Genomic DNA, 23,981 nt, shown 5'->3' with positions numbered 1-23,981 from the left:
GGATTTTCATCTGACCCCCAGAACAGCAGATTGTATAGTTGTATGTTTGCAGTCTGTAATTTCATGTACTTGCTAAATTGCGAACAGCTTTATGTACTTTTGGTTCCTTTCTTCTCAAAAATTGCTATGCGTGTAATACGGTTTTAGCCTATCCAAATCAACACCCACTTAAAATGTACCGCACCTTAGTACATTTGCTGTGGAATTAAATGTTCAGTCCCAGGTTCCAGAAACTGCTTTGGAGAACCTTAGCTGTGCGGCTCTGGGCTCGCCTTGTCAGCTGTACCCTTCCATTGAATTCAGAGCTGTAATTCAAGTCAGAGGCGTTTGTATTCTTTATAAATAGATTAGCCTCGTCATTCAGATAATTAGGGTAAATTTACATTTTTAAAGAAGTCTTACACCAATTTCTGGAGTTATTAAAACTGGCATCCTGATTTGTTCTACTAATTACAGCGCAGCTCTTGGTCTCCCTGGCTACCACCTCTCCATATAGCTATTAAGTCCCATTTTTTTTAAGTAGAGATGGGTTAAAATGCCCTGATGAATAAATCTTGCAAATGGTTTTCAGTCTTGGTCTGTTTCTTTGAGACCTGGACACCCCTTTGTAACTAAGCCAAATCTCAGTTTGCCTGTTGTGCAAAAAAAAAAAAAAAAAAGGATAAAAATTCTTGATGCCACCCATATTGTGAGAATGTCATACATTGAGGTGCATTTTAGTTAAGGGAGCCTGCAATACCCGTGATGGGACATCGGTGTTCATACTAAAATTAAGCCATCCAAATGGTTCTTTCCTTCTCCTGGCCTTGATAGACTTGGGAGGAAATAATTCTGCTGTCTGCCTAAAACTTCTCTGCCTTAATTATTTTCTTCAAAGCATTGGGGCCAGCTTCTGAGATGGGGAAGTACAAGCCACTGAGTTGCCCTTCCATAATTTATCTCCGGACCTTCTCATTTCCTTTATCTCAACATCTGTGATCTACATGTACTTTTCTTGTGATGGGCAGGCTGTTACAATCCGGCCAGCCGAAGGCGAGGATGGGAGGGTTAGTAACTCTTTTAGGTTTATTTGGCCAGTGATTTAAAAGAGAATATTCAATTCTATATATGCCACTCTCTGTTGCTCTGTTCTTTTTTTATTTTTTACATTTTTTTTTTTTTTTTTGCTAGTTACATCAGTACCTTGTATCTTGAGTGTTTTTATGTCCTCTTTTCCATGAGGGGTTTCAATCAGACAGAACAAGTTAAGCAGCCCTGTTGGGTATCTTGTTCCTGTTTGTTGCCGTCTCCTGTCAAAGATGCTGAGCGGGGAATTTTTAACAGTCTAATTTATTAGAAACTTATTTTTTTTCCCTCCTCTCCTTGTCATTTGACCCCAGAGAATTCCCCCCTCCCTGCCCCCACCCCCGTGGAGTTGAAACATTCTTCAATTTAGCCTTTGTCTGGACTTTTTTCTTTTTTTTTCCCTTTAAGTGGGGGGCATGGGAGGAGGAGGTGTGAGGGCCAGAGGGGCCAGGGGGGCGGATCTGAGCTACAATTTAAGGACTGTTCACCAGGAGGGCTTCCCATAATGCTCACTGATTTGCAGTAATTAACTGAAGGGTCCCCACTGGACTCTTTGAAAGAAAGTTATCATTGTTCTTGTTTGCACAGATGAGCAGAATGATAGAGTAATCAGGTTCCAGCCACAAAGAGAAGCATTGTCTGGGCACACATCATTGAGAAACTCTTGAGCTTTTTGTCCTGCACTTCTCTTGCCAGTTTTGTTCCCCCCCCTTCTAAATCCCGCTGCTCCTTTTGAGTCATGATGGCCTTGGGGGTAGCAGTAACTTGGGCAATTTACAAGGCCTCCGTCAGTTTAGGGGAGGTCCTCTAAGAACCTTAAACAAACAGCCCACTTGTTAAACAGACCAAATCCACTGGTCAGCTGGTAACTGAGACTATTTATGGTTGTTTGAGCTTCTCTTCTGGACTCTTGTTTTTCTCAAATGATAAAACTCACCAGAGTTACGGTTTAATGGTTACGTGGGATCTCTGCTGCTGCTCGTGGGTGTGTGTTTGCTGATTTATTCATTCAGTCAACAAATAAGTGTGAATGCCTGGTATGAGTCAGTTACTGTCCTCTGATGAGGGTTATAGAGGTGAACGACCCCAGAATTTTGTCCTGTTGCAGCCTCTCTTCTTGCAGGAGAGATGGCTAATAAATGAGTAGGCATCAAATAAACACAATAAGTGCAGATATTGATGTGTGCTATCAGACACACACACACACACACACACACACACACACACACACCTGTTGACCCTTCCTTTCCCTGGGTTCTGCATCTGAGCATTCAACCCACTGGGAATTGAAAAATATCCGAAAGAAAAAAATACATTCCAGAGAGTTTCGCAAAGAAAACTTGAGTTTGCCCGTTGACAGAGCATTCGCATTGTCCTTACAACGATTTACACAGAATTAACATTGCATTATGTGTTATCAGTAATCTAGAGATGATTTAAAGTACACAGGAGGTTACATGTAAATGCTATGTCATTTTATACAAGGGGCTTGAGCATAGGAGGATTGTGGTATCCTTGGAGGTTCTGGAACCAATGCCCCGTGGACATTGAGGGATGGGTGTGTTTGGGGGGGGGGTGTGTACCTGCCTCTATGCATGTGTATCTATTTATAAATGAGACCACATGTACTTTTTTTTTGCTTTTTTTAGGGCCAAATCTGCAGCATAAGGAAGTTCCCAGGTGAAGGGATGAAACAGAGCTGCAGCTGCCAGCCTCTGCCACAGCCACAGCCACTCAGGAATCCGAGCCGTGTCTGTGACCTACACCGCAGCTCACAGAAACCTCGGATACTTAACCCACTGAGCCACTGAGCGAGGCCAGGGATTGACCCCGCATCCTCTGGGTTCTAGTCTGGTTCCTTACCGCTGAGCCACAACGGTAACTCCAGCACATGCACTTTTTTTCTCTAGGATTTTTACCTTTAACACCATTTATTCAGTGGTTCTCAGCCTCGTTTGGGGACAGTGGGCTTAATTGACTATTGACGTAGTTATGTGATTAGGTCTGTCGGCCCATTGTAATTTATTCTTTCTGCAACCCTATTTACCTTTAGCTGAAAAAGTGATGGAAATACAAAGAGAAAATGTTTATTTTAATATATTTAACATAGACATGTGCCCTTTGTTCTGTGATTTGTTCCCATCACCTTGGGTATGATGATGGGTGAGGGAGAGTTTTCCCACCCTTGTCTTGGGTACCACAATTTCACATGCCCTGACCTGGGATGTCTTATGCGCTAAGCTGAGAAAACACACAAGACTTCTCCACGCCCTCCTCTTATTTTCATTTGGGATCAAAACCTTCCCTGTAATACCCTCGCAGAGCAGCTGTTTGGAGTCCTGTTTTTAATGGACGTGGAAGTCTTTGCCAGCCTGCTCACGGGGCTTCCAGGGTGTTTATCCTGTCAATACTGAAAACCCCAGAAAGGCGTGCCTTGTAACCAACGTGCTGCCTGCTGGGGGTGGGGACGGGGGGGTGCCCTGTGTTACTCAACAGTATTCGTCCCCGAGAATGCTGCCAGTTGGCAGCCATCACATTGGGAGTTGCCCGTGTGGGAATCTGTGACAAGTGGGTTCTGAGGCATTTACCTCCAGCAACAAAGAGTGGGCGGGGGTTTCATGTCAGGTCCAACATGCCCTACCTCCTGGCACTCCCTCTTTTGAAAGGAGAGCCTGTGGGTGGCCTGTTGAGACCTCCTGGCAGGCGTTCCCTCAAGTTCCTGGGATGCTGCTTACAGCCTAGAGGGTCAAGTTCAAGCTGGAGGGCTTGCCTGGGGAGGACTTTGTGGGGTCCTCGGAGAGATGCTGCATCTGCCTGAGAGGTGGTCGCGGTGGCAGTTTCAGATTTGGAGGGGTCCCTTTTGAAATATTTGTCTGGGGTGCTGGCACCTTGCAAATATCTCAACAGAGTTTAGCTGCTGCTTTTTTTTTTTTTTTCTTAAATGCCATTTTTGCACCCTTTCCACTTAAACCTAGGGCATGCAAGGCTGGTAAGGGGAGTTCACCATCTTCATGGACCCAGGTCCCTTCTGTCTTATTGTTCTGCCATCCTTGAAAAGGCTTCTATCCGAATGTCCTAGCCAAGCAAGGGAGTTCCCGTTGTGGCGCAGCAGAAACAAATCTGACTAGGAACCCTGAGGTTGCTGGTTCAACCCGTTCTCTTGCTCAGTGGGTTAAGGATCCAGCGTGGTCATGAGCTGTGGTGTAGGTTGCAGATGCAGCTCGGATCCAGTGTTGCTGTAGCTGTGATGTAAGCCAGCAGCTACAGCTGCTATTTGACCCCCAGCCTGGGATCTTCCATGTGCCTCAGGTGTGGCCCTAAAATGACAAACGACAAAAAAAAAAAAAAAAAAAAAAAGCAAAGAAAGAAGAACCACACAAATGTCCTAGCCAAACTAACATATTGACCTTCCAGTCCTCAGGAAGGAGGAAAGGATGATGGGAAACTTCCTTCTCCTTTTTCTTCTTCTTCTTTTTTTTTTAACACCTTTTAGGCCTGCATCCAAGGCATATGGAGGTTCCCAGGCTAGGGGTCAAATTAGAGCTGCAGCTGCCAGCCTACACCAAAGACCTACGCCACAGCTCACTGCAACACCAGATCCCTGACCCATTCATTGAGCGAGTCCAGGGATCAAACCTGCATCCTCATGGATACTTGTGGGGTTCATTTCCACTGCTCCACAGCGGGAACTCCCCAAAACTTCCTCCTTTTAAGAACCATTCCTGGAATTTGCAAATAACCTTTCTATTTAAGTTTTCATTGACCAGCATGTCATCACAAGCCCATGCTCTGCCATGAGGAAAATAAGTCAAATTTGGGCGGCTGAATGCTCGGTTGCATTTAGGGTTTCTCTCACTGGGCAGAAGTAGATTGATATTGAGGGACATCTGTCAATTGCCTAATAAGGAAATAAATTTTTTTTGGCCATGCCCATGGTATGCAGAAGTTCCTGGGCCAGGGATCAAACCCTTGCCACAGCAGTGACGATGGTGGATCCTTTACCCACTGAGCCACATGGGAACTCTGGGAAAGTGATTCTATTCTGAGAAAACTAAATAGAAGAAATTGGTAAATTTAGATTTAATATGGAATCTCAGGACCGAAATGCTTTTTTTTTTTTTTTTTTTTTTGCTTTTTAGGGCCACACCTGCAGCATATGGAGAGTCCCAGGCTAAGGGTCGAATCAGAGCTGCAGCTACTGGCCTATACCACAGCCACAGCAACTTGGGATCTGAGCCACATCTGCAACCGACACCACAGCTCATGGCAACACTGGATCCTTATCCCACTGAGCGAGGCCAGGGATCGAACCTGCAACCTCATGGTTCCTAGTCGGATTCATTTTTTCTGTGCCACACCAGGAACTCCCCAAAATGCTATTTTTGCTGACACTCAGGCCCCATTCTTTGTTAGAGTGAAGAAATGACTCTGTGACATTTGGAGAGAGTTTCAGGAAAGTATGGTTCGTTTAACTTGAGGGTAGAGTTCAAGGCTGTGACCAGAGGGACATCTAGTTCTTGGAAACATAAAATATATTCTATTACGATTTTGTGTATTTTTACTGATGATTTCAGACAATGATTAGGTTTGCCAGCTTTTCATCTAGAGTTTGAATCTAGAAAGGGCCCCCTGAGTCTCCATGTGTGTGCATGACAGATGCAATACTTTGTTTTTTTTGGTTTTTTTCAATTGCATTATTTTTATTTTTTTATTTTCTTTTTTTATTACTCAAATGAAATTTATCACATCTGTAGTTGTATAATGATCATAACAATCTGATTTCACAGGATTTCCATCCCACAGCCCAAGCACATCCCCCACCCCCCAAACTGTCTCCTCTGGAGACCATAAGTTTTTCAGTGTCTGTGCGTCAACAGCAGATGCAATGCTTTGGGTGGTGGTGGGATCCCTCGTTGGCCTGCATGAGGGGGCAGGGGCTTTTGTAGGTTGGGACTCAGTGGGGACCTTAAGGAACAGGTAAGTGGTCCGGACTTCTCTCTCTCTCTCTCCTTTTTTAACCTAATCTTGATTTTATGTCAGACTATGTGCACATACATGTGAACCCACAAAAACCCAATCCTCCTCGCTTTTAGTTTTCTGTGCATATTATAGACCTGCCATTCGCCATGTAGAAACCCAAGGGTCAACAGAGTTACAAACTGTTAGGAAGAGCAGAAGAATAAAAATGATTTGCTTCCATTCTGTCTAAATCTACCAACCAGAGATAGGGCATTCTTTGTATATTAAATTTTTTTTATTAACGTATAATTGATTTACAATGTTGTGCCAATTCTGCTGGACAGCAATGTGACCCAATCATACATCTCTATGCATTCTTTTTTTTTTTTTTTTGTCTTTTGCCTTTTCTAGGACTGCACCCACAGCATATGGAGGTTCCCAAGCTAGGAGTCGAATTGGAGGTGTAGTTGCCAGCCTTCACCAGAGCCACAGCAACGCAGGATCCAAGCGGCATCTGCAACCTACACCACAGCTCTCAGCAACGCTGGATCCTTAACCCACTGAGCGAAGCCAGGGACCGACCCGCAACCTCATGGTTTCTAGTCGGATTCATTAGCCACTGAGCCACAACGGGAATTCCTATGCATTCTTTTTTTAAGATTATTTTCCATCACTGACACATCTCTCTTGATGTTCCTTCTCATCATCCTCAGGTGGCCGCACGCACTGGTGAAACTGGAGTCAGAAGACGTACTCAGGCCATGTCCAGATCCGCCAGCAAGAGAAGGAGCAGGTTTTCTTCTCTTTGGGGTCTGGACACTACCTCCAAAAAGAAGCAGGGACGCCCAAGCATCAATCAGGTGGGTTCCAGGGTGGATGAGAAAGCAAACATCAATTGCTTACATGGACATCTCACTTTGGGGTGTGTGTGTGGGGGGGGGGGGTTTCCTGATTGACACTGAGTGCTATGTCACATCAGCTAGCGGGCACAAAGAAGTTAGTTGTGCTGGATGCTTTTAATAGATAATGTACACCCATAACATGGAACTCTGCTATTAGTCTATCACCAAGCTCCAGGCTCCCACCTGCATCCTTTCCAAACCCTGGTTAATTACAGATGTATTGAAAGTACACTTCTTCCTGAGCCTTCAGAAGAAAAAGCAGGGCTTGATGATGAAGCCAGGGGGGCACCTGAGCAGTCTTTTAAGCTGCCTCTGGCATTGGATCAAAGGCCACCTCCAGGGAGATCTGACTGTTTCTTTGCCCTTGACTTTGGGGGTTGACATGAAATGGGAGGTTCCTCTGCCTGCGGATATGAGGGGCCAGGACAGCACGCACTCACCTCCACGACTTCCTCCTACCCGGGAACTAGGGCTGGAAGGGGACCTATCTCAGTGCACCTTGACTAGCACTACCTAGGGGGCTGCATCATGGGGCCTCTAACAACCAAATGCTCAGGGCTTTGACTTTTTTCCTAGCTAAGGCCCTGTTCCTTCCAGAGTTACTTCTGGGAAGCTCCGTTTCCATTGTCTTTGCCATTCTCCCTCTTTGGCTTGAACAGTGGCTCCAGAACAGCTTCCAATTTTTTTTTTTTTTCTTTTTAAGGGCTGTGCGTGTGGCATATGGAAGTTCCCAGGCTAGAGGTTGAATCAGAGTTGCAGCTGCCAGCCACCATCACAGCCACAGAAATGCCAGATGCTGAACCAGTGAGCGAGGCTAAGGATTGAACCCGCATCCTCATGAATACTAGTTGGGTTCGTTACCACTGAGCCACAACAGGAACTCCTCTGCTTCCAGTTTTAAGGACTGAAAGAATATGGGTATTTGTCTTTTAGGAGAAGGAGAATATCTGATTCCTGGGCTGCAGAGGCGCTGAGCATTTTGAGGTCATGGTGAAGATTGCTAGTTTCACCTATTCACTCTGAACCCTTATGCAAAGTGAGAAGTCTACTGACTGTCTCACTAAAAAGATCTCTCATTATTTGTTCTGACCATTCCAGCCATTGGTTTATTTAAGGACTTGGAGTTCCCATAGTGGCTCAGTGGTTAACGAATCCGACTAGGAACCATGAGGTTGCAGGTTCGATACCTGGCCTTGCTCAGTGGGTTAAGGATCTGGCATTGCCGTGAGCTGTGGTGTAGGTTGCAGAGGTGGCTCGGATCCTGCATTGCTATGGCTCTGGCATAGGCCGGTGGCTACAGCTCCGATTGGACCCCTAGCCTGGGAACCTTCATATGCCGAGGGAGCGGCCCAAGAAATGACAAAAGGACAAAGAAAAAAAAGAACTGACTTAGGAAAGAGACATTAATCCTGGAGTTCCCATTGTGGCTCCATGGGTTATGAACCCAACTAGTATCCATGAGGATTCGGGTTCGATCCCTGACCTTGCTCAGTGGGTTAAGGATCCAGCGTTGCTGCAAGCTACAGGGTCGGTTGCAGACACAGCAGGATCTAGTGTTGCTGTGTCTACGGTGTAGGCTGGCAGCTTCAGCTCCAGTTCAACCCCTAGCCTGGGAACCTCCATATGCTGCAGGCGCAGCCCTAAAAAGAAAAATTTAAAGACAGGGAGAGAGACATTAGTCCTGAAAGCTGACATTTGACATCCTTAGCTGAGCACTGCCCTCATCGTTTGATCCCTGATGAACTTGCAGGAGACTAGATGAGCAAGTGGGCAGAGAGTCTGAGCCTGAACAGTCATGCGGTTTGTTCTCTAGTCTGTGGAGAGAGCAGAGCACCACAATAGCTACCTTGGTTTTGGTTCTGTGTAAATCCGATGAAGAAACCGTCTGGAGGAAAGTCGATAATTTCATTGAAAAATCGCATAAGAGACTTGATGGCTCTTGATTAAAACTGCAGAAGGAGTGCTTCGGCAATCAGTATTTCTCCCCTCCTTTTTGGAGGGTGTGGTGTTGTTTCGTGTCCTCTGCATTGCATCCTCCAGTGCAGGTCCAATGCATCCTCTGTCTTTGGAGGTGACTCAGACCATCGCTGTAAATAGACGTCAGGACTTCACAGTTGGCAACTCAGGCTGAATTTCTCTTCTCTCAGAAGCCTTAGTTCATGTGGCTCTACTTTATGGGTGCCAACTTAGGTTATAGTCCATTGCTGCTGAATTGAAATGAATCCAAGAGAACATTTTAACTTTTTCTTTTAATCAGAGGACCATGTAATGTCTTATAAACAACTCTCGCTATACTCTCTTATAGTAAGAGTTTTCAAAAAAATCTCTTATTTGCCATGAACATACTAATAGAAGCTTACTTGTTAATTGAGTACTTTGAAATGGATAAAAGTTGTATGTTTCTAAATATGTCACTCACATTAGGGCAAAGGCTTTTCCTGAATCATACTTATCACTGATAGTACCCAATAGGTTTTTTTTTTTTTTGGTCTTTTTAGGGGCGCATCCACGGCATATGGAAGTTCCCAGGCTGGGGCTCGAATCCCAGCTATAGTTGCCAGCCTGTACCACAGCCACAGTAAAGCAGGATCTGAGCTGCATCTGCGACCTACGCTACAGCTTATGGCAACGCTGGATCCTTAACCCACTGAGTGGGACCAGGGATCGAGCCTGCGTCTTCGTGGATCCTAGTCAGATTCGTTTCCCCAGAGCCATGATGGGAACTCCCCAATGAATAAAATTTTTTACATGCCACTAGATCAGGTTTTGCTGATCTAGTGGCGTTGGTACCCTGATGTGATTTTAGTCATATTTTTAAGTTAGCAGGATTCATTAAATTTCAAAAAATAGACAAGTTTCTATTCTTAAAATAAAAAAACCCTTACCACGGTGTTGTGGTACAATAATTGTATGTTCTCAGGTTCTGAAGATTAAAACGTCAGCTAATTATTATTGATAAATATTTGACTCAGTATGTGATGCTGTAGCAGAAATTCATTGTAAATGAATCTGATTCCTTGTTTTCGCGAGTTTATTTTTTTTTTAATTTAGATGAATTATCCAACTCTAAGACCCACCTTTTAAAAAAACTGTCTAGTATGTAGGAAGTGATCTAGATAGAAGAGTGTGTTTTTTTCATGGTCCTGTAGCATAAATTATTTTATCTACTTTAGCATTTGATGCAAGAGTACCTGAGACGTCTGTAATGTTTTCTAATAGCCACGCCCATTTTCCATCCCCTCCTCATGTTTCATTTGCCCTTTGGCCCAGATTTCTTTTTAAGATGATACTTTTGTATATGCAGGTGTTCGGTGAGGGAACTGAGGCTGTAAAGAAATCTTTAGAAGGAATATTTGATGACACTGTTCCAGATGGCAAGGTAAAAATTAACACATGTTCCTTTTCTAAAAGTACCACAAATGCATCAACCTTACACAATGCCATGGTTTCTTGGGATCCTAAAATTAAGTAGATTTGGTATTAAAAACTGAAATGATCAGTCCTTTCAAATGATGTAACGGCTCAAGGAGGGATGGGAAACTCGGTAACAATTAAGAACATTCTCCTGCTAACACAAATGTTTTCAATGGTTGATCAGATGTTTGGGTTTCTGTCTAGAATATAAGAGCAAATTGGGGATCTGGGTAGCTGAATATTTTGTTATTGCGAATTCCTCTCATACACGACTTCCTTCTCAAGAGGTGAGTTCTTATCGCCCTCCTGCTCTACCTACACCTGCTGTTGTGTGCCAGTTAATTTCAAAGATCTAGTCTGATAATATGTTCTTTTTTAAAAAAATGCATTTGCCTCCCACGATAAGCATTCAATTAAAGATCCCCAGACTTGGGTCAACTTAGGTTTAAAAGGGTCCCTCAAACTGCTCTGATTGGAGGCCCATAAAGAATATTGATTCCTCCCCCCCCCCCCCGCCCCCGGGCCCTTTTTTCAGTCTCTAAAGAAATGGACATCCCTCATTTTAAAGACCCTAATGGTGATACCAGCGGCGTCTTTGTTGGGGCGGCAGGGGGTGGGGAGTGTTTCTGATGGTGATAATGCGACCTTGGTATGATCCTCTGGTTCTCGGACTCGGGATCAATAACACAGAGTTCAGCTTCCGGTTGCCATGCAACCAAGCAGTGGCTCGGCCCCATGTTCTAGTTGGGGCTGAGCCTCTGAAATCCAAGTGCACCTGTTGAGGGGAGAAGAGTGGCTATGGACAGGCCTTTTCTCCCTTTGATACCTAAACTATTCCTGGGTTATATCATCTCAGATACAAAGGCTGCTGTCTTTGGAAATAGCAATGCATGATGCTCTCTTTGAGTATCTGTCTGTTTTTTTTTTTTGTCTTCTTGTCTTTTTTTTTTTTGTTGTTGTTGTTGTTGCTATTTCTTGGGCCGCTCCCTCGGCATATGGAGGTTCCCAGACTAGGGGTTGAATCAGAGCTGTAGCCACCGGCCTACGCCAGAGCCACAGCAACTCGGGATCCGAGCCGCATCTGCAACCTACACCACAGCTCACGGCAACGCCAGATCGTTAACCCACTGAGCAAGGGCAGGGACCGAACCCGCAACCTCATGGTTCCTAGTCGGATTCGTTAACCACTGCGCCACGACGGGAACTCCAGAGTATCTGTCTGTTTCTGATGATGCTTGATGAAGTTAAATTGCTCTCCCTGTGTACAATCCAGGCATCGTTTTTGCTGTTCATGGAGCCATTTCTGAAGCTGGCTAATTCATCTTGCATACTATTATTAGTACCCTTTTCTTGTAGAAATGTCCTCTCCAGCACACAGATCCTGGAAACTGGGGAAGTTTTTCCCTTGGATTTCTGTGTCGATACTTTGTTTTTCCATCTTCCCAGATACCCCTTTATCCCACTTTTCCGCTGGAATGCCTTGTTCTCAGAGAGCAGTTTAGATGTAAAACATGGGGCAAATCTAGTGCTTGGGGCACTTATTTAACCTGGCACCTGGGGACAGCGTGGGAAGATTCCAATGATAGTTAATGGGATTCAGGCAAGTTGAGTGCATTTTGACAGTTCCTTCCCTGGGGCTCAATTTATCCGCTAAAGCCATGCCGTTCAAAGGCAGAGCTGAAATTGTCTCTTCAAATTTAGTGTAGTAGCCTTTACAAAAATATTTCTCCCATGCTGGGATCTGTTCTTTTTTACGTATGGAAGTTGTTGTGTTACCATCTCTCAGCTTTCATTGGGAAATTTGTTTCTTCTTGGAATTTTCTGATTTAGGGCAAATTTTCGGTAAACTATAGATACATATCAGTGGCCTGGTTACAAAGCAATAATCAAGGCTTATTACTTACCATGTAGTGAGTATCAGTATTATGTTTGCATTGCTAACATCTAATGTAATTATTTCTTTGCTCACATCAGAGATATTAGGCTCCTAATAGTTCATCAATCTCTGGAGGTTTTTCTTGCTGTAGCTGTTGAGCTGGCTTAGATATCCCCCAGCCGCTAGTGTATATATGTAGCACACGGCTCCTCCCCTTCTTAGAAACGTGGTGCTCTTCCCTGATGTAGGGGACAGTGTGATGGCAGCAGCCTGAGAAGGCAGAAGGCTCATCTTTGAAGTTCTCTGAACCCCATCTGGGCGATGGAGCCGTCTCTCTCCCAGAGTTGTGCCAGAGGTCAAATGTGGGCACCAAAGTGATGCAACTTGTTGATGGTAGTGCTCGAACATCATCTTTTCTTTAAGAATTTCCTTGGGACCTCATGGTTGCCTTTGAAACATACAGCTCACATGGCAGATAGGCTTGCGGTTGGAGTTTGCACGCTAAATTTGAAATAGGTTTGTGGAAGAAATCGTAGCAATAAAGCTAAACTGAAGGGTGGCTTTTTCTTTCTTTCCTTCTTTTCTTTTCTTTCTCTTTCTTCCCTTTCTTTCCTTCCTTCCTCTTTCTCTTTCTCACTCTTTTTTTACCACTTTCTTTGTCCTTCCCTCCTGCTCCCTCCCTCCTTTCCCCCCCTCCCTTCCCACCCCTTCCTAATTGTGATACCTGCTCATTCATGCAATACCCACCTGCTTTGGCTCAGAATAGGGGCTGCCTCTTAGCTGAGCTATCTTGTCTCCTCCCCTGAAAACTACTTTCTCTGTCATTTCTTCCTCTCTCTGAGGAATCCCCTCTGTCCATTACCTCTGCCCCCACTTCTGCCCTGGCCCTTTTCATAGGAATAGATCACTCCTGTTGCCATCTGGGGATATGTAAGACCCTTAGAGGCTGACTTGCTGCTCTGTTGACTTTATTTCTTATCGTAGAGGGAGAAAGAAATGGTCTTACCCAGCGTCCACCAGCATAACCCTGACTGTGACATTTGGGTCCACGAGTATTTCACTCCATCCTGGTTCTGTCTGCCCAATAACCAGCCAGCGCTGACAGTCGTGCGGCCGGGGGACACTGCCCGGGACACCCTGGAACTGATCTGCAAGGTATGGGGCTATTCGGGGTTGTTTTCTTGAAAGGAATAGAATGGGATGGAGGAATCCATGGCCCCTCCTGCATGTGCAGTGGAAGGTTTTTTAAGGCACACCTTCATTTTAGAGCAGCTTTGGATTCCTTTGTGATCATATACCTATTATTATGCAAGTAATGGAAGTAAATTCTTCAGCCTTGGGAGGAGAGGGATTCTTTTAAGTGGCTTCTTTCAACATGTGTATTTGATAGATTCGCCGGAAGCGTATCACATGCTCATCACAAACATTTTAGAGAATTTAGGTAAAGAACAAAGCAGAAAATGATGGCCACCTTCACTTGCAAAAATCTGAAAATAACCTTGGTGAACATTTTGGGGTTTGTCACCGCATTCTGTTTTCTGCCGGCAGACATGTAATCCGATGTATTGAATGGCATCGGATTACATGCACAGTTTATAACCTGCTCTCCGACAGCAACAGATACACCATGGATATCTTTAGGGTGGGGAAAAACTGAAATCACTATAAATTTAACTTCTGCAATGAAAAATCCTCTTCCTGTAAACCCACAGTTAGCCTCTTTTTTTTTTTTTTTTGATGACAAATGATTGAGGTCACTTCCTCTACTTTGACATTAATCTCTAAAAAGTTATTCATCTTTGTCAAGGTTAGCCCAGTTTCATTTTTTTTTTTTCCCTCCCTAAAGGATGGTTGGGTGAATTGGATTGCTTTGAATGAGGAAAGGCGATTCTGTTGTTCTTTTACAAAATTAATAGCACTAGGAGTCTTATTTAGTAGTCACATCAAGACTGAAACAGGACTGATACGTGCCCATTTCACAGATGGACAGGCTGAGGCTCCAAGAGCCCTCATTCCTTGCCTGAGCTCACATCCCACCGTCCCTTGCAAAGGAGGTTTTGAATCCATATCAGGTTGCTCCAAACTTGGATGTTCTCCTGTTTGTGCTTATCTTGTGGTTAATCACAGACCCGTTAGTCAGCAGGAAGGAGGGTCCATACGAGGTGGAAGAATCTGGACTGTAGTCTTAGGGGAGCGAAGTGGTTTTCTCTGGGGCTTGTCTACAATGATGTTTGCAGACATAACTCTTTCAGCACTGTGGTTTATAAATATGAAAAAACTTTCACTACCTCAGCAAGTACCCCAGTTCTTTAATTCTGCAATCAGCAATTTGTGTACTTAACAAAACCCCAATCACTAGGACTTTGGTAAGGGGGAAAAAAAATTAGGGCTCCATGGGAAGGAGAAATGGAACCATCTGGCTCACATAAGCCTATCGGCTCGTCTTCTGTGGAGGAAAAGCAGAAGGGCCATTCGTTTCAGGACAAAGCTAAAATCGGCCCCCATGTAGGTGTTAAAAATAAATGATACACTCTTGCACGCTTTGACTCCTTCGTGTACACGAGTTCTAGCTTTTTAAAGATAATGGTATTTCTGGTCACATTTTTCATTTTAATTACTTAGCAAAATGGGCCTATTGAGGATTTCTGCATTCTCTTATTTATAGATTAGCATGACTCTTTCGAGACCCATTAATATTCTGCAGAGCTGCGGGAGTTATTCTCAGAACTGCAGCTGAAGGTGTCAGAAGTAGGACTCTGGCCTTTTTTTTAAGAAACCCATCTCTGGAGGGGCCTTCCAAGGAGTCTCATTGCTTTGGAGCCTCCTGGGTCGGCTCCATCAGGAATAGGAAGGTGGCTTAGTGTTTAGCAATAAACACTGGGTGCTGGAAAACTGAATGGTGAGTGGGGAACATGGTGACATTAGGGACTTTTCCAGCTTTTGCTTTGCTAGAAATTAAGAGACTAGGGGAGGCATAATATCGTCACTGCACCTTGAGAGCATCTTTGAGTAACGAGTTAGATCACTTCCACCATAAAGTGGGTTTCTGTCACCTGACGGGGTTTTGGTGGTCTCATGACAGCACACTTCCCTTTCTCTCTCTCTTCTTTTTTTTTTTTAGGGCTGCACCCCCAGCATATGGAGGTTCCCAGGCTAGGGGTCGAATTGGAGCTATAGCTACTGCCCTATGACAGCACAGCCACAGCAATGCCAGATCCGAGTGGCATCTGTGACCCACACCACAGCTCATGGCAACAGCGGATCTTTAACCCCCTGAGCGAGGCCAGGGATCGAACCTGCAACCTCATGGTTCCTAGTCGGATTCCTTTCTGCTGCGCCAGGGCAGAAACTCCACACCTTCCTTTCTCTAACAGTAAAGGGTCATACAGCCCAATTTTCCCTGGATCCTTGGCCCACCCCCCTCCCCCCAAAAAAACACATAGAAATAAAGACAAAAACAATATGATGCAAAACAAGCTTATATCTCGTGGGTTTAAAAATGGCCAACTTTTGTGTGTACTTTAAGAAATTGATCGTCTCTCGAAAAGCACCTGTGTAGGATAAATTATATAGTGTTCTGAGAGCCAGGAGCCTCCCAAAGCTTGCTGCTTCTTCGGAAAACACTTCACGGTGATTGGTGGAGCTGGTTTTATTCTTTAGAGGGAAAAAGATAATGGGGAAAACAGTGCCACGTGTTATTAATGATCTGATGAATGTTGCATGTTTTTTTTTTTCCCCCCTTTCTGGAGGAGGGACTGAAAATAACGGTGATGGTCAGAATGTCTGTCCTTTATTTCTGGATTGTCATTCTCCATGTTGGTGCTCGCTCTGATATTTAATAATCAATCTCTTTCTTCTGTCTCTTGCATTCAGCCCATTCTCTTTCCTATTCTCTCTGATCCACATCATTTCACCTCAGTTTGTCATCTGCCATCCGCGCACCAGTCAAGTTCTGGTATAGTAACTGTTTCAAGATCTTCATTTCATGTGCAATTCACGTCCTGAGTGTGATGGAAATGATTGTTGCTAAATATTGCAGGTAACCACATGGGCCCATGGCTTGTGGATATGTTCCGATTGTTGCAATTACTAAAATAATTGCAAAAAAATCAATTCATTCTTACTGTGATTATTCATGTGTGACCTTTAATTCATGCCTTCACTATCAAGGCCCTTGGCTTTGGATGTTCTAATACCTATGCACATTAAAAAAAAAAAAAAAAAGGAAAGGTCACCTTGAAGGAGCGGATAAACATCTTTGGAACATTCTGCAGTAGCATTTTGTTTGTGTGTGCATGGATGTGTGTATTTTGTAACTGCATGTATTTATGGTTCTTGAACAAGTCTGGTTGAAATAGAAGCATATGAAGAGAAATGCAAGAGCAGAACATGATGGGTTTGCAGATCATGTTATGTTTTGATTGTTTATTGAAAAGACCTGCATTGTGTTTTGTTCCTTCACCCTTTGAAGGAGTTATGGTAAGGGGCAAATTTTAAAAAATGTGCCAACTAAATGAAATAATGTTGGTCTGATGGTAGAAGTTGTGGCTGCAGTATCTCACAATGAAGCAAATGCTTTCTAAGGAACTTACGTCAATGAACATTTTATTTATTTGCAGTAAGAATTGTCTCCTATAGCACTAGCATTTTTTTAAAGATTTTTATTTGTTCTATTATAATTGATTTACAGTGTTCTGTCCATCTCTGCTGTACAGCAATGTGTCAACGAACACTTTAAAGCAGATTTGAACTGTTTAAGTTTTTTCCTAACTCAATTTCTCTTGAACATTTTACAGGTGTCAAGCAGGCCAAATATTTAGAAGTACTATGTTAAAACAGTCATTCATATTTGGAATTCTTCTTGCACTTAGATGTATTCTGGGCAGGATAAGTTGTTCACCCTGCCTTTGCTGATGTGCAGATATTGAAGGAGCGTGAAATTTTTGAGAGTTCTGGTAATCTGATTTAGTTACTTCATTAGCATTTGCCAGCTATGTTAGACCAGCCATGACTAACGAGGGCGCATAATTGAGAAACATTTGCCAAAATGATAAGACCACACGTGGTCTTTTGATCCAAAGTCCCGTTTTTAGGGTCACTGTTTATTGACCCAACAGCAGTAAAGACCACTGGTTTATAAGTGAGACCATTGTAATTTTTATGTTTGTTGCATGTGCTCATTTTTATTTTTCAGGGGTTATCAAGATCGTATTGCAGCTTAAGTTTGAAAAATACGGTGGTGGAGGGGAGGGTGGCAAGAACCAGCCTTATTGCTGTTGGTTTCTTCCTTGGGTTAAACACATCGTGTATGGTATCTTGGCAACTGTGTGGCCTGCTGTTTATTGTCCCCTGTGTATCCGTATAAAGGTTTTCAGCGTGATAGTGTTGAAGGAATGGTCTTCACCAGGACCCCCGTAAGATCTCTGGCACCTGCCAGTGGGCTGTCTCTCTCTCTCGCTCTGAGGTTTCAGGAGCCAGCCGCTTCTTAGATGAGGTTGCTATTTGGGTCCGGTTTCCAGAAGACTCTAAATGGCAGCCTCATTGGGCGTGTCCGCAAAGTATGTATTAATGATGACAATCAGGTTTCCAAGTGGATCTGCTCCTGTTGACCAAGAACTCTTGAAGTTTCATTTCTCGTTCCCTCCCACCTCGGTCGGAAACAGATGGTGAATCAAAATTTTTTGCTTCTCATTTAAGATTTCATCGACGACCTAGGTCAGTGGGGCGCATTTGCAGCTTCTCTCTCCAGGAGGGAAATTTTCTTGCTTTTTATCTTTTTATTTTTTTGTCTTTTTAGGGCTGCACCCGTGGCGTATGGAAGTTCCCAGGCTAGGGGTCGAATCAGAGCTGCAGCCGCCAGCCTACACCACAGCCACAGCCATGCCAGATTTGAGTCACATCTATGACCTACACCATAGCTCATGGCAATGCCAGATCCTGCACCCCTTGAGCAAGGTCAGGCAATCAAACCCACATCCTCACAGAGACAGTGTTGGGTCCTTAACCCACAGAGCCACAGTGGGAACTCCTTTTCTTGCTTATTTTTATTTTGTTATTGTTTATCTCAGCAGCTCGGTGACAGGCCATGGTGGCACATTTTGAAATGCCCTTTTATTTTGGCCTCCCTGGCATACCCGGCCACCCTGAGTATTTGACATCCACGATCTGGGTCTGCCAGGTGCTGAGTATTTGGTCTTCAGCATGGACGGTGGACACCTGAAAGCCAGGTGCAAAGAAGGTGCTGGCTCAATGGTTCCTGTATTCAGACTGCGGGCTTCAAACTATCATTGTCCTCAGCAGGGAATACACATGGGAGGTTCCCAAGCTTTATTAGTTCTGCTGGGTGTTTAGAACAAGCTCACATCTACTTTCCGGAAACGTGCTTTTCTATAATGCAGGACCCCTGACTTGCATGCCTATTTCCTTACAAAGCAAAATCACCACTTGTTCCCCCCTCTCATATTTTGCACACACCTTCTCCGTAGCCCCTCATGCTCCTGAAGATGGCGGTTTTTTGTTTGTTTGTTTTTTTGTCTTTTTGCCATTTCTTGGGCCACTCCCGCGGCATATGGAGGTTCCCAGGCTAGGGGTCGAATCAGAGCTGTAGCCACCGGCCTACGCCAGAGCCACAGCAACTCCGGGATCCAAGCCATGTCTGCAGCCTACACCACAGCTCACGGCAACACCAGATCCCTAACCCACTGAGCAAGGCCAGGGATCGAACCTGCAACCTCATGGTTCCTAGTCAGATTCGTTAACCACTGAGCCACGACAGGAACTCTGGGCGTATGTTTTATTAGTTTCCCTATTTGCGATGCTTCACACAGTGTCTGGTGCACTTAGAAGTAATTGAAAGGCTGTTATTGGCACACATGTTGGAATGTTCTTAGTTTGGCCCTGAAATTTGAGGAGGGGGGAAGAGGCTAAATAGAGAGTATTAAACCAGGAAAAATTAATTTCACTCATTTTTAAATGAGTCTCATCAGTTGGGCATTTGGTGTGAAGAGATTTTATATTTATGAAAAGATGTCAAACTTCCAAAAGAGGAGAGACGACGATAAACCCCCATGTCACTATCATCAAGGTTCTGTAATGATCAAATTATATTTCATCCATTTACTGCCTCACTCCCACCCCCTGCCCTGGGTAATTTTAGACACAAATTCCAGACAGTGTAACCTTATCTACGAGTACTTCAGGATAAATATCTAAAAGATAAGGATGCTTGAAAAAAACACCTGATGGTAACCCTTTCTCTCTGGTGGTACGTTTTCCTGTTGCCATGTAACTTTTGAAGAGCATTTTTTTTTTTCCCTGCATCTTCTTGAATGTGCATCCAGGGTGTTTTTTTAATAAAACCATTAACGTTTCCACAAAGTTCATTCAAGAATGACTTTCAAGATAAGGAAAAAAAAAAAAAATCATTTGACCTATCCTGGCTAGTGCAGATGCCCAGGAAATTTCAATCCTTAACTGCTTTGGGATTGTTTTCTTTGGGCAAGTCCATCAGTGTGTTTCCAAAGTTGGAGCCATGCCTATTTGCACGGCCCCCCGGAGGGAGCCTCATTTGGTGTATATAAATAAGCCTGCAATCCAAATGCTTTGTCTTCACACTGACTCGTTTGCAAATGAACCACTAACAGCTGTCCCAGTGTCCCCCGTGTGGTTCAAACAACTCTGGCTGGGCACAGCTTTTTTTTCTTTTTTTTCTTTTTTTTTTTTTTTCTGTCACTGTAAATCCTTCCTTGCCTTGCTTGTCACTTTGTCTCTCGAATCCCCTGTGTATGTTTGAAATTATGTTTAAGGGCTCTGGGGATCTGATAGGTTTTGTTGCAAAGGCAGGGTTAAAGAGTGTAATGGATCAGATAATCAGAAGTGAAGAGGGGACTCCCTTGTTGCCACTGATCATAAGATTCCCAGGGGGTGTTATTCATATGTGGAGTGACAATTATTTCAAAGTTTGGGGTTTGGGGTGCAAACCTCTTAAGAAGTCTAGAAAGTTTGCACCTCCCTCCAGGAGCCAATCTCCGTCATTCTGAGGGCTCCATGACAGTATGTCAGTGGAAAACTAATTGTGTCTCTTTGCTATTGAACAGACATTTTCTTGTTTTTTTCTTTTCTTTTTTTGGTCCCAGGCCCATCAACTGGATCACTCTGCTCATTACCTGCGCCTGAAATTTCTGATAGAAAACAAAATGCAGCACTACGTGCCAAAGCCCGAGGAGGACATTTACGAGCTGGTAATGTTTATGGCTGTTGTCCAAGTACCTTCTGTGGGAGACTTTTTAAAAATTATATGTGTGCCCATGCTAATTGTGGTTGGTGGAGTGGAACGAATTCGAAAATAAATGAACCTCATTCAGAGCTTTTAAGTTTGTGGAGATGGCCTTACACAGCCCAGTATTTCTGCACAGTGGAAATGCCACCTTATTTATGCAAGGGACGAGGCTGTGCTATGATGAAAAATTGAAATCCAGAACTGACTCCCAGATAGAATTTTAGTTCTTATTCTTCCTTGCAGCTTAGACAGTCTTTTGTTTTAAATGGGTGACTCAAAGATGAGCTGGCTGTTGTCAGATAAAAAATACTAACTCTAGGAGTTCCCCTTGTGGCTCAGCGGGTGAGGAACCTGCCACAGTGTCCTTGAGGATGTGGGTTCAATCCCTGGCCTGGCTCAGTGGATTAAAGATCTGGTGTTGCCATGAGCTCTGGTGTAGGTCGTGGACACGGCTCGGATCCTGCATTGTTACAGCTGTGGTGTAGGCCGGCAGCTGCAGCTCCATTTCGACCCCTTGCCCGGGAACTTCCATATGCCGCAGGTGTGGCCGTAAAAGGAAAAAGAAATCCTAACCCCAATTTTGTGTTTCTCCCTGCATGTGGAAATTGATGGATCAGATCCTGTTGGGGGAAAAAGCTACCATCTAATTCTGTGTCCTGGCCTCTTGGAATGGTATTTAGATGGATTTTTGGGCCACTTAAGTGGGTTTGAGTTTCATTATGGGACTTGGGTTCTAAACCAGATCTGGATTTTTATATTGCTTACTCCTTATGTGGTCTCGGCCAAAAAATAAGGTGATCATTCTTTCTGGGATGTTTGCAAAGATGAGAAAGAACGGTTCATATAGTAGACACTCAATAAACAGTTGTCATGGTAACATGGTCAAATAATGACAAGCTCCTTTTTCGTAAGCCAAGGGGTGGGTTTTTCAGTTCCAGGAAAGCAACGTTGGGGGAAGCAAGGCCCCTCTGTCTTGGAGTGTGTCCTTCTTTCTCTGTACTTAGTCATTCCTCTGGAGGCCTCTGAGCCGCTTGCCATGATGTGTACGTGATAACAGTGTGACCAAAGACGGCCTTTCCCCGCAGAAAACAGAACTGCAAAGTTAACCCGACGCGTCTCTTTTTGAGAAAGGGAAGCATGATTTAAAATTTAGTAGGGCATTTTGTTTCTAATCCCCTTTGGGGGGAAGTTGACTTCCTCTGCAATAAAACTTACCAAGTTGGAGCACAGCATTCCATGCGTTTTGGCACCTGTACACAGGCAGTGGTGTTTCTGCCACTACACGCCTAATTTAGAACGTTTCTGTCATCTTAAAAACATCCTTCGTGTCCCTCTGTTTGGCAATGAAATACAAGGGAGGGCCTGCTTTTGTCACACCCTTATTATGTCATGAGACAGGACCACTTGCCACCATTGCTTAGATGGGTCAGTGTTCACAGAGGAAGGTACTTTTAACAGAGAGTGGCTGATTTTTTTTTTTTTTTTTTTTCCCCTGGCATGAGGAAAGCCCTGACTTGGTGCTGTCTGAGTAGAGGAAAGAAAACCCTTTCTCTTACTTAGCAAAGGAAAGTCTTTTGCTGGGAACATTGGAGTAGCTATTAGATCATCTATTTTGCATCTTGGGGTTAATGAATCTTTTATATCTTAAACATCAGGGATCACACCTAGCCAACTTCTGTGTCCTTCACGTCTTCATAGTAGAGGCTTGAGACATGTATTTGAAGTGATATTAACTCACTTATTACCATTAAGTCTTGGCCATGTGTGGCCCCATCTAATAGAAGAGGCTAAGGTGTGCCAAGCTGACTCTGTAGCTACCACTGCTATATATATATTATAATTACACTTTTAAAAAGTAATCTGAAATATACGGAGATCATGGTATTTATTCTTTCTTGCCCTGTTGCCAAAGATCTCTAGCTCTGAGGTTCCAACGGAAGCAAATGCCACAGTCTTACTTTAATTGTTCAGGTTGTGAGTATTGCTCACTGGCACCTCTATTTTTACCATGATTTTGAACTTTTTTGTCCTCAGGATACCTTTGGCAGCCTGGTGAAGCCTCTAGATCCCATCGCAGAATGATATTTTTAATTGCATGAAATAGAATACATTGGATTACCTTTGGCCTCATTGTGTTGCAGTAATTATCAAAAATATTCTTAAATTAGTACAGCAACCTATATATCCAGTCTCTTGGGATAGACTGTAATGGAAGATTATATAAGAAAGGGAATATATATATATATATATATATATATATATATGACTGGTCACTTTGCTGTACAGCAGAAATTGATACAACACTGTAAACCAATTATACCTTGATTTTTAAATTCTTAAATTATAGGAGTTTTCCTCTGATGCAACGGGTAAAGGATCCAGGGTTGTCACTGCAGTGGCTTGGGTCACTGCTGTAGCATGGGTTCGATCCCTGGCCAGGGAACTTCCGCATGCTGTGGGTATAGGAAAAAACCTTCTTAAATTATAGATAATATATGTGCTTACTTATTAGCTCATTAAATAAAAAGACCCATGGGTAGGTCTAATACTTGCCGCTGTTTTGAAGTAGTGATAAGTAATAGCATATGAAGTAGCAGAAGGAATACTTGGCGACGTTGGCAGCAACTAGAATGTGATGTGACAGTAGCTGTGATTTCTGTGAGGTCACGGGCACTGCTCATGTTGCTCTATTGGTTGCCTCCATTCATTTATAATGGAAGAAAATGCTAAGTTTCAATTACAAGTGAGCAAATGTGAAAATGTCAGGTGTTTTCACCAGCCCGGTTCACAGACCCCTTGGAAGCTGTGCGTACACCCATGGCGCCCCGTCTCTGGTTTCGGCCATCAAGCTGGATGAAATGTCCTTCCCAGGCGGGGCCTTTCTGAACACACAGTGTTCCTGGATGCTTTCTGAGATTTGTACAGATATTGGATTTATTGTCCCTTACTGAACAGACCACTCACAGCTAATTGGTGTCCATGGCCGGCCTGCATTTTATTTTGAATGGACTAGGGAGGCACGTGGATGTTTGAAATCCTGACCTTGAAGAAATGACTCATTCATAGATACTGGCCCCAAACAGTTTATTCTCTGCTATTGTTTTGGCACATATTCTTGAGTAAGAAAGTCAATAGTTATTAGCAAAAGTGTGTACTATATTTTAAGGATCTTTTGGGGGTATCTGATGTGTTTATACGGTGGAGCCAAGGATTTTTTTTTTTTTTTTTTTGTCCTTTTGACTTTTCTAGGGCCTCTCCCACGGCATATGGAGGTTCCCAGGCTAGGGGTCCAATCGGAGCTGTAGCCACCGGCCTACGCCAGAGCCACAGCAACGCGGGATCCGAGCCGCATCTGCAACCCACACCACAGCTCACGGCAACGCCAGATCCTTAACCCACTGGGCAAGGCCAGGGATCGAACCCATAATCTCATGGTTCCTAGTCGGATTCATTAATCACTTAGCCACGATGGGAACTCCAGCCAAGG

General features: G+C 43.9%; 1 protein-coding gene across 1 annotated transcript in view; it reads left to right on the top strand.

Annotated features, from left to right (window-relative positions):
• Positions 1 to 23,981, top strand: part of TIAM1 (TIAM Rac1 associated GEF 1) — a 234,298-nt gene that overhangs the window by 122,275 nt on the left and 88,042 nt on the right. Inside the window, exons 9-12 of the mRNA XM_047795360.1 lie at positions 6,738 to 6,884; positions 10,231 to 10,305; positions 13,201 to 13,371; positions 20,352 to 20,456. Of these exons, the coding sequence (XP_047651316.1) occupies positions 6,738 to 6,884; positions 10,231 to 10,305; positions 13,201 to 13,371; positions 20,352 to 20,456 (498 nt within the window). The remainder of the gene's footprint in view (positions 1 to 6,737; positions 6,885 to 10,230; positions 10,306 to 13,200; positions 13,372 to 20,351; positions 20,457 to 23,981) is intronic.

Source organism: Phacochoerus africanus, chromosome 1 (assembly GCF_016906955.1).
Source record: "Phacochoerus africanus isolate WHEZ1 chromosome 1, ROS_Pafr_v1, whole genome shotgun sequence".
Taxonomy (NCBI): Eukaryota; Metazoa; Chordata; class Mammalia; order Artiodactyla; family Suidae; genus Phacochoerus; species Phacochoerus africanus.
The sequence above is the reverse complement of the archived record's forward strand: the minus strand, read 5'-3'. Positions and strand labels throughout refer to the sequence as shown.